The sequence below is a fragment of the Paroedura picta genome, chromosome 2 (assembly GCF_049243985.1).
Source record: "Paroedura picta isolate Pp20150507F chromosome 2, Ppicta_v3.0, whole genome shotgun sequence".
NCBI classification, from domain to species: domain Eukaryota; kingdom Metazoa; phylum Chordata; class Lepidosauria; order Squamata; family Gekkonidae; genus Paroedura; species Paroedura picta.
The window spans coordinates 90,093,072-90,104,393 of NC_135370.1; the positions used below are offsets into that span (position 1 = coordinate 90,093,072).

Genomic DNA, 11,322 nt, shown 5'->3' on the forward strand with positions numbered 1-11,322 from the left:
TTGTTCACAGCTCTTTGTCATAGCCCAATAGCATGTTTGGGAACGTGCATCTGCCCTTCACTCACTGGCTGTGACAAAGCTCTGGTAGAACATGGTATCGCTCCAGTCAACACAATTGGAGTTGATTACAGCAACAGTAAAGGGGCTCCATGCAATCCAGCCATAGATCAACAATTTAGTCCACGCAATTGAATGCAGCCATTGTGGCCAGCTCAGCTTTCATATTAACTAAGAAGGCATGCCAACCTCTGGATAGAGAGGCAGTCATGATATAGCGGTTAAGAGAGTGGCAGCTTCTAATCTGGAGAGTTGGGTTTGATTTCCCACTCCTTCACATGCAGCAAGCTGGGTGACACCGGGCCAGTCACAGTTCTCTTACAGCTGTCCTTAAAGAGCAGTTCTCTTAGGGATCTCTCAGCCCCACCTACCTCACAGGGTTCCTGCTGTGGGGAGAGGAAGGGAAATGTGTTTGTAAGCTGCTTTGGGACTGCTTTGATAATAAAAAACAGAATATTAAAAAAAACAGTTCTTCTTCCACTATCACACCATGATCAGAAGACTCACTTCATTTCACTTCTCAAGAGAGTCGATGCTGCTAGCCCTCAAGATTGCACGAATACAAAAGTCAGGGGGATGCACGGGGAAGTGTGAACCAACCACAGGGTTCGGCTGGCAGGGACAGTGGCGGGGAAGGTCCTTTTTGCAACATGTTAAAGTGGGCGGTTTCCTTTCTTTCTTTACAAAATTAATTCACCGCCTCCCGAAAGTCCTGCAAAATAAGCGCGTTGTTTCAGAGAGTGGGGGAAGACGAAGGGAGCTCACTAGGGGCCGGCCAAGGCGACGGAGGCAGTGTGCGCGGACGGGCGGGGCGCTCGCAGGGCCATAAATGGGCCCCGCCGGGCCGGGGCGCGCACAGCACGAAGGCGCCGAGCAGGTCCGGGCCGGGGAGGCGGCGTCGGCATGAAGGGCCCGGCGTCGGAGGTGCTGCGCGAGGGCGAGCTGGAGAAGCGGAGCGACAGCCTGTTCCAGCTGTGGAAGCGGAAGGCGGTGGTGCTGCGGCCGGACAGCCTGCGGCTCTCCTCGCCCGAGGGCGGCGGCAAGGCCAAGGCCAAGGAGCTGCGCTTCGGCGCCATCCAGAAGGTGGACTGCGTGGAGCGCACCGCCAAGTACGTCTACTTCACCATCGTCACGACGGACCGCAAGGAGATCGACTTTCGGTGCCCGGGCGAGAGCTGCTGGAACGCCTCCATCACCATGGCGCTCATCGACTTCCAGAACAAGCGCGCCATCCAGGACTTCAAGAGCCGCCAGGAGGCCGTCGAGCAGGCCGCCGCCGGCACCCGCGACCGGCGCCTCGCCAGGGCCCCCTGAGCCCGCCCGCCAGGTGAGCTCAGCGGCCCTCGTTGACACCCAGTCCCCCCCGCCCGCCTTTGGAGACACTACTTTAAAGCGTTTTACATTAATATTAGGCCATTTGTTTTTGGTAGGCTTTGGGGGACATAGTATGCCGTTTTATATTAAAAGGAAGACTGGATTTTGAATGTGACTGAATTGCATAGCCTGAATCACACTGGTGTATTTAGGTTGATTGTTTCAGTAGACATTAAGCAGTACAGCAGATGCCATAGATTTAGTTCTTAAAGTAAAGATTTTTTTTTTTGTATTTGCAGCCATTAAATGACCTGATGGAAATTTCATCTAGGGTTAAGGTGGGGGGGGGGGGGCTTAGCAGTAAGAACTACTGCAGATCCTTGGACATTTGTGTGTGGGATCAAACACTAAGAATCACTCAAAGCATGAATAAGCGAGAGGTGAGCTAGTACCTGGCTGACCACTGAGCATTTCTGTTTTGTCTTTCCAAAAATACTGTGTACACCATTACGCTGTAATAGATGTGCCAGGAGTAAACTCTAGTAATACTTGCTAAAGAGTAGATTCGAATGAGTAGCTGTGTTGGTCTGAAGTAGCACAATAAAATCAGAGTCCGGTAGCAACTTTAAGACCAACAAAGATTTATTCAGGGCGTGACAAAGAGGGCTTGCACTCGAAAGCTCACAAATAAATCTTTGTTGGTCTTAAGGTGCTACTGGACTTTGCTAAAGAGTAACATTCAGCAAGGTTACCCTAAAATTTGGAGACAATTCCTTGCTAAGGTCTAGACTAGTGCTACTTGTTCTCACTTTAATCCATAAAATTTTGTGCGCATGAAACTGAAAGCCACCTGCTTAGTCTACATTGTGGAGTGCTGGAGCAGAAGTGTAGAAGTGTTCATGTGAGCAGACCAGTGTGGCAGCCTTGCGTGATAAATTCAAGTTGCTGATTTCCTTTGTTTTCTGATCTAGACCATCCCTCTGGGTGTTAAAGAAGACTGAGTGTCTTGGACTGGGTTGGGACAGGACACCAGTGAAGGAAGACAAAGGAAGATGCTCAGAATGGCTTCAGAATTCTTCCACTCTGAAAAAGACTGCTGAGCAGAACTGCTGCATTTCCCTTGAAAGGACAAGCACAAACCAAAGACTCTCTTTTTCTGTTTTTGAAACAATGGAGACTGGCAAAGAAAGAAGGCCCAGAGTCTAAACTTGTCGCTTCATTCTTTTTATTTATAAGATGCAAAGACTATGTTCCATGAGATCTCATGGAAGAAACAGTTTAAATTATTTGTAATGCCTCCATTTTATATTTATTTGGATGAATGCTTTTTAAGGAAATGTCTGTTTTAAACACTGCTTTTTGCACTAATGTGTCCATTCCAAATAAATTACTTGAAGTGTTCTTTTTTTACTGCATAGTGGAGGTGAGTTGTTTTCAGTTCCTAATTGGTGCAGTTTGCTGTGGGTGCTCTGTAAATCTACTAATTGGATATATTGCCCTACATTAAACATGCAGACTTCACAGTGAGCCAGACATGAAAAGGGGAACAGAGTTTCCTCTGCACACCTGCCTTTCTACTTTCACACCACCAAACCAGTTAGATGGTATCAGGAGCTGTTGCGTGCACCATCAAGCCACAACTGCGTCACTCGGATTGCCTCCAACTTAGAAACCCTGATTTGACCAGCAGTCTTACTAGTTCAGTCCAGCACCCGTCAATAGTTTCCTAAAGCAATGACTAGTGCTGAGCACAACTAGGACATATAGAAAAAGCGACAACACATCAATGGAAGTAGCTCTTTAGGGTCCATTCCAAGGTAGTGTCTGTAAAACTTGTGTCTGATTCTGAGAAGGCAGGCTCATCTTCCCTTGGCAAGTTAGTCTGTCAGTCTGCATGACAATTCTACAGGTTTTTTGTAGATTTGGGCTCATCTCCTATTACTTATTTCAAAAGTGCTATTTTATTTCCATGTCTAAACAATTACAGAACTTATGTTTCTGGTAGAAGAACTCTAGGTGTTAATGTAAGATGAAAATGGCTTCAGGAATGACAGGCTAGGTATGTCATTAAACATGGGGCTGTAAATGTAGAGGGCAAAGTTGCAATTTAGCTTCTGCCCAGCTTCACCTCTGCAGAATCAACTCTTGCTATGATTGCGACAGTACTGCTCAGAATCTGACAAAAGTTTCTTTGATTCTCAAGGACTCATATCCTGAAAATCTTGTTGGCCTCTGAGATGCTACTGGATCTGAATCTCCCTGTTCTACCACAGGCCAATGCAGGTGCCCTCTGAAAGGATCTAAAGCTCAGAAGCTTGGTTAGGCCTGCTTTCTCCCCACGGCCCACTCTTGAGATATTTGCTAGTAAAACACTTGTGTAGCCCCACTGAGCTGACAGAGAATTGCAGCCTGAGGCGCAGGCCACACTCCTGAGGTACCACACTAACAACCCAGTCTATGTCTTTCAGACCAAAGTGTGGAGAAGGCCACAGGAATCGCAAATGGAGCCCAAGGAGGACTAGGACACTCAAGTAAGCTGTGATCGAGAGATGAGGGAACCAACCATTTCGATCAAAAAGACTGTTTCTGACTGGAACATGCTGATCCCAATGAAAAAGTGGAATGCAAGGCATTTCATAATTGGGCAGCTATGTGCCTCCGCATTGACATCTAGCAAGAAAATAAAGCTTCAGATGTCAGGAGGAAATGTTATTCTGGAAACACCAAGTGAAATGAGCTTATATAGCAAAACAAAATCTGAGACCATATAGAGAGATGATTCTAGATTCCCTGCAGAGAGCCAGTTTGGTGTAGTGGTTAGGAGTGCGGACTTCTAATCTGGCATGCTGGGTTCGATTCTGCGCTCCCCCACATGCAACCAGCTGGGTGACCTTGGGCTCGCCACGGCGCTGATAAAATTGTTCTGACCGGGCAGTGATATCAGCGCTCTCTCAGCCTCACCCACCCCACAGGGTGTCTGTTGTGGGGAGAGGAATGGGAAGGCGACTGTAAGCCGCTTTGAGCCTCCTTCGGGTAGGGAAAAGCGGCATATAAGAACCAACTCTTCTTCTTCTTCTTCTAAATCTTGAAAAGCTATTCCGTCACACCCTTTCTTACAATAATTTATCGTGTCAATTTGTCCTTATGGCTTAAACAAAACTGCTCTTTGTCTTAATCTGAAGAAACATCCACTGGCAGAAATTGGTAAAGTTCTGAAAGCACAAAGTCCCCATAGTGCACCCAACATTGTTAAACACGAGGTATCACCAGAACATAAAAACAGGGACATTGATTCATGAGAGACTCATGATTAATACATAGGGAAGCGCAATTGTTCCTGCATTAAAAATCAGAGCCCTATTCTGTCTCTTCAGCAGAAGGAACAGCAGGCAGTGCCCTGGGCACGTCTTTCATTAGCTCCTGATTTAACGTGACAATAATTATAGCTATATCCTTATGGGGAAGCGTGGTTGGGAGCTAGCCTGAGGGAAGGTAGAGAAGCCAGGGCAACAGAGAGCTCCCCTACGGAGGCTTGAGATTTGGAGGTGGTTTCCCACAACCTTGATATACCTTGGGAGTTGCCCTTCCAAGTGCCAGCCAGAGCTGAACCTGCTTAGCTCCTGAGATCTGGGGGAACCAGACTTACCAGGGCTATCCAGGTCCGGTCACTAATAGCTACATATGAATTACCAGCAGAAAGGTGTTCCTGAGACAGGATTGTGTCCCAAGTGCAGAATACAGGGGAAGGCATGTTCAGATTTGCCCAGTGGGAAATACACATTTGAACTGATTTAATGGATCAGGATAGAAAGGAGCAGTGCAGAGTCTGGCTTTTTAGTAACGGAGTTAGGCTGGCTCCATGAGCCTCTTTTGGCGCAGAGTGTTAAGGCAACAGACATGCAGTCAAAGCTCTGCCCATGAGGCTGGGAGTTCAATCCCAGCAGCCAGCTCAAGGTTAACTCAGCCTTCCATCCTTACGAGGTTGGTAAAATGAGTACCCAGCTTGCTGGGGGGTAAACGGTAATGACTGGGGAAGGCACTGGCAAACCACCCTGTATTGAGTCTGCCATGAAAACGCCAGAGGGTCAGACATGACCCGGTGCTTGCACAGGGGATACTTTTACCTTTACCTAGGCTGGCCCCTGCAGATATAAAAGTAATAGATGGTTGCATTTAACTCAGACAGCTTAATACCGTTCATTCACAACTCTTTGAGAACATCCCATTCTCAGCAACTTTCTATCTAAGAAAAGTTCCTTTTCTATATTAAATGTGGCTTTAATGCATTGTCTTATGTGTGTTTGTCATCCAAAGTCTGAGTGAACAGACATAAAAAGTAACAGATGGTTGTATTTGCCTCAGACAATCAAATGCTGTATATTCCTAACGCTTCATTGTCTTCTGTTTATCCAAGCTGAATTCATACATCTGGAGACTGTGACAAAACTGGACATGGCATTCCAAACAAGCTTTCTTCTGTAATGGAGACTACTGAGCTGCTCCAGCTGAAACATAACCAACATGTCAGCCTTTGCTATAACTTTACAAATAATCCCTTCAACTGTGGAATCCAGAAAGGCCCCTGGAGTATTGGAAACAGACCCTGGGGAATGCTGTCATTCTGCTGAACCTCACATGTGGTTCCAATATCAATAATTATCCAAAGATACACACACCATAGGAAAGATCTGGCTTAATTTTACTATTTCTATTCTAGTACTAGTATCAAAATAAAAGTCCTAACACTTTATTAATGTAATTAGATGTCACATTTCTGCATGAACACATGGTTTCGGTTACTGTACTTTCATCACTTTGGGGGGGGGGGTTTACCTTTCCCACAAGTACAATATTTGTTTCTAGGACAGGACCTCAATATGCGGATGCTGTAAATGTACGCTGTAGGATACTAAAGAAAAAACAGAAAGCAACACTAACATAAACATTGCATATGCTGTTGATTAAATTAACAGTTAATTACTCTGGAGATTGAGAAGATTGGAAGGAGGAGAGTGAGCGTGATGGGGCAATTCCACCCATGTGCAAAATGAGCTTGGTACATCACACAAAATATATGTCATAGAAGCCAAGATGATATACAATTAATTTTTTGTAACTCTCATAAAGCCTTAAAGCAAAAGAAAACTGGGGTCCAATAGTACTTTAGAAAACAGCATAATTTATTCTACTATAAGCTTTTGTGAATCCATCTCATTTCATTAATTGCACACAGGATATCTTTCTGCATGAATCTTCATATATATGATGAAGTGAGCTCTAAATCATGAAAGCTGATGCTGAAATACATTCTGTTTATCTCCAAAGTTTCACTGGGCCCCTGTTTTAATTTGCTGCTATAGCCTAATACTGCTGCTCACCTGGAGTTTTTTTTAAAAAAGAAGAGTTCTGTGAGTTACACAGGTGTGCCTTTTTCTGTGTGTGTGGTATTTCCAACATGCCAATAAAAAGAAAAATCAATACATTGATCTCTGAAACATTCATGTTGGGAATGGGGATATGTATATTTTACATAATCAAGTCTTTTCCTGATTGGTGACTGACAATAAAAAATTGAATATAATCATTTCACATCAAGTTTTATAATATTTTAAAGATAGTTTATGCAAAAGACAAAGAACTTCCATAAGTAGATTTTATTTTGTTATAGCCAGCAGCTCTGAAGGACTTGGCAACCCTAGGCTGCCACTACTGCACCACTGGGCCTGTCCTGGTAGTGGCCACTATGCAACTGGGCCTTCCCATCCCAACAGCAGCAGCCCCACACAACTCATACTGGCAGTAACAATGGCCATTGAACAATTGGGCCCAGCTCTGCATACAATGCACACATTAGCCAGAACCTGGTAGATGGAGAGAAGAAGAGAAAGCTGAAGACAGGGAAGCAGATAAAGATCACCATCTTGTTCTTAACATGCAACTTTCTATTGAAATGTTGTGCAGCAAACATCAGCAATGCTGCTAAATTCTCAAGTGAACTTAATTCAGACCTAGAATGAAGCCTTCGTCTTAAACTCTAATTGGCCTCTAGAAACTGAACAAGCTATATTTCCCCTACAAAAGCCATTCTGAGAGTCCCTGATGCTATTCAAAAAGTTTCCCCCTGAATGCCTGTGTTTAGGAAGGGCAAGCTTGTGGAAGCCAGAAAGACCCAGACTTCACATCCAATTGGCTTACCAACTGACATTTCATTTTAAGCTGTGGTTTTAATGAGTCACGGAAGCACTTTCCTTATTAGAACGGTGGCAGGAAGGCATCCTTCAGGAAAATGCTTATTGTAAAAAGGACAATCGCAGAAGGCAGAAAGACACCTTAATAGGGTAGTAACCCAAACCATTACTGAGCACCAGGGTTTAGCATCTGTGTACCAGTTAACAGCTTCATCAAAAGAGGGATGTGCTCCAGGTGGCTGGCACAGCAGAACCATAATGATTAAGGAGAAAATTGGCACTACTTCAACAAAATGTGGCCTGTTTTTTCTAGTTGGCCATGTTATCAAGGGCATAATTGGGGGAGAAGCCATGACCACTTAAAGGCTAGAATGCAGGTCAATGGAATGTTTGCTTTTGCGGCTCAACTGCAGACGTATTTGTTTCTGTTTTGGATTGCAGAATCAGAATGCCGTGTGATGATTGCCTTTACTTCTTCTATTCAACCTACAGCATGCATGGGAATTCATGGTAGGAAGAAGGAGAGAAAGCAAAGAATATTAACCCGCCACGAGCTAGCTAGTCTGGGAGGGGCAGGCAATAAACAAACAAACACACAAATAAAATTACTGCCACTTGTAAAATGAGATTCCTCAGAAATGTAGTGCATGAAGGAGGCATTATTTAAAAGTACATTGCCGTAGAGATTCTGTCGGATTAACTTTAGGTCTTCATAAATTCTGCATTGTACAGAAGTACTTCACAATATTCTTGCAAAGTTCTGAGAATCTGTCATTCCAGTTCTGTAAGAAAAATGGGGTTTGACTTTATATATACCTTTATAACTCATAGCCAAGTACAAATTCATGTCATAGGGCTAGTCATGGCTACCTTTTAGAGTTCTCTAATTCTCTTTTTTTTCAAGAAAAGACCTCGTGATTAAAAACCATCCTGAAATTTGTCTGGTTGACATTTTGGGTTGCCACCTGAAGTTGATAGGCCCCGAAGAGACCATTTACTATGCAAAGAATGCAGCTGTAAGCTTCCATCTTTATTTCTGTGAGCAAGAATGTGGTTAGGCCTACCCAGAAAGTTTTGGGTACCAGAAACAGGTCAGAAGCTGGGTCTATGTGAAGCCAGTCTCACTCAAGAGTAACTTTTGGGTTGTCACAGGAGTTATGCAAATTCTCTGTACAAAGAAAGGCTTTGGCAGTATGCTCTTTCCCCCAACCTGACACAATGAGGACAAAGAAATATGACAACACCTTGGCCAGTGGCCAATTCTCACAATGACCCTACATTATTTTACCATAATGTCTCTTCCCAGTGAAGTAATTTTTAATCACTAGTCAAATTCCCATTAAGAGAGGGTCTGCCACACCTGGACACCCCTTTCATCCAATATGCAAATATGGTCAACACCTCAAGTCCTCCCAAAGAATTTCATCAGCCCCAGAGGTCTCCCCACTAAGCCCATTGAGGCTTCATGGTCAGTCTGGTTCACCCATTAATGAACTCTCCATTTCTTTGACATTGCTTAATTGATCCTGTCGGACATTGTTATTCCATGCCCCGTCTGAAGCCCCCAAGGTACAAAATTTGATATGAAAAGAGAACATGGACTAGCTATTTCTGTTCTCATGTCTGGTTCTGCCTTACATGAAATCCAGCTTGTTGGATGGGTTGCTGTTCCTTCTGGTTAGATAGTAACTATAACTCTCTTTAACCAAAACTTAATCCCCTTTTGTACCCAATCACCTCTTTGTTTTTCATCTGTGTGTGTGCATTTAGATTCATTTTGTGCCTGTATGTTAGAGATCTTTTGATTTGTTTTAATAACAAATCCTTTATATTAATTTTTAAAGACTGCCTCTGTATAAAATTTTTGACCAGATATTCTCTTTGTATACATTGGTGGAGTTTCTCATTATAGAATACATTTAAGAAAGCAGAGATCTGCCATGTCATACTTTAGCATCCTGGCCAGAGGTATAAAATCCTGTCTGTCTGCGCATTAAAGACTTTCTATTTAGTGCACTTCTGATATGCCCGGCTTATAGATCATTCAACTTTAATTATCTTTAATTAAGGCAGATTTGGCCTCATAGGCTACCTGGATGGGAGAGTGTTTGGAAATTGCAGGTAAGATTATTTGAAAAAGAGCAGAATGAAAGTCAACTGAAATGGTATAAATTAACTTGGAAGATTTTTCATTGCAATACCACTTATTAGATATCCTGATGTGTTATTTGAGCATATCAAAATAGCAGTGCGTTAGAACTTCTGATTCAGGCTTTGAACCAGGTGACTCACAGCAGTTTACATTGCTGTATGCCTACAACAGCCCTGTGAGATAGGTCAGACACAGAAAGTGAGTATCTCAAGTTCACCCAGCAAACTTCCGTGACAGACTGGGGATTTGAACCTTCCTAATGAGCAAAACAAAAGGGACATGAGATTGTTCCATGGCAGCACCCAGTCATATAAGACTTGTACATTATTTAGTAAGTACACACAGAGAATATTGCGCAGGTTGTTTGCACTGGTAAAGACATCAGACTTAACACTTCTTCCTCTTAGTAAGCAGCAGGCCTCTTAATGATGTGGGTTATTGGCTTTCTCCCAGGCATCCTTGTAGCTCTAACTTTGCTGAGCTCAACCAGTATTCACCACCATCATGACAGGTATTAAAGTTTAATATAGGTTATACTTTGTTCCTTGGCAAATTATGCATGATGAGATGTGCTGACTTGGAAACTCCGCATTTCCCCTAAAGAGTTCTGTGGCTAAACTCACACGTGAATGTTCAAAGGCTGTCATTATCATCTGAGAATCTTCTCTCACATGCGTTCGTATTCATGTCACCATTCGCAAGTGATACTTCTTCTGCTTTAAGTGTCATGACACCCTTCCCCTAATATATGGAAAGATATTTTCCCACCCATAATCCCTCAAGTGCACGGCCACAAACACCCTATCTTGCCTCCCCCAGCATTTCCTGCTCTCTGCCTACTCCACACTCCCATGAAATTCACACACTTGTGGGAAAGTCAGGTCACTTCTACCAATGTTTTGAGAGATTCTTAAAAAAAATTAAAATATCGCCCTGCATTGGTATGCACTGGTTAAAGAAAAACTAAAGCGCTCCTGCTGGTCAGTCATTGGAACAAAAGCAGAATGAAACTGCACGCAAGTGAACTGCACAAATCCCATAAAGTAATCTTCATTAGTAAAATCAACCAGACTTCTTCTTACATTTCCACACCACAAGGAAAGATTAAAATGCGGAAAAGGTCCTTCTCATTATGGAAACAATTGTGGGCAGAAAGACTAAATTGCATTTCATCTCCCTGCCTGCCCAGCAACTGATTTTAAAAATGACTATAATCACAGTAAGAATTTGATTTTATACAGGCCAGTAGGGCACCATGGTGAGGGTTGCAGAGTAGGATCTATAAGATCCAGGCTCCATTTCTGACTCTGTCCTGAAGCTCTTGGATGATCTTGGGCTAGTCACTTATGTCTCAGCCTCATCTACCCACCCCCCCACCCCTTTTTCAGGGTTGTTGGTAGGATAAAATGAGAAAAGAACTATGTATGCTGTTCTGAACTCCTTGGAGGAAGGGTGGGATAAAAAACATACTAGGCAGATTTCTGTCTTTTCACACATGCATATCACGTGTGAAATCTGTCTTTCTTGTTTGGCAACAAACAGTTTCCTGGGAAATCACAGACTTACCACCTCCCAGTTTCTTTGCTAACATTGAGTTGCCCGTAGTGGATG

At 43.5% G+C, this 11,322-nt stretch overlaps 1 protein-coding gene across 1 annotated transcript; it reads left to right on the forward strand.

Annotated features, from left to right (window-relative positions):
- Window positions 1-838: 838 nt before the first annotated feature.
- Window positions 839-2,781, forward strand: LOC143829928 (pleckstrin homology-like domain family A member 2). Its single transcript, XM_077321538.1, has 2 exons — window positions 839-1,384; window positions 2,343-2,781. Exon 1 carries the CDS (start codon window positions 961-963, stop codon window positions 1,369-1,371), a length of 411 nt encoding a protein of 136 aa, XP_077177653.1. The 5' UTR covers window positions 839-960; the 3' UTR covers window positions 1,372-1,384; window positions 2,343-2,781.
- The last annotated feature ends 8,541 nt before the right edge of the window (window positions 2,782-11,322 follow it).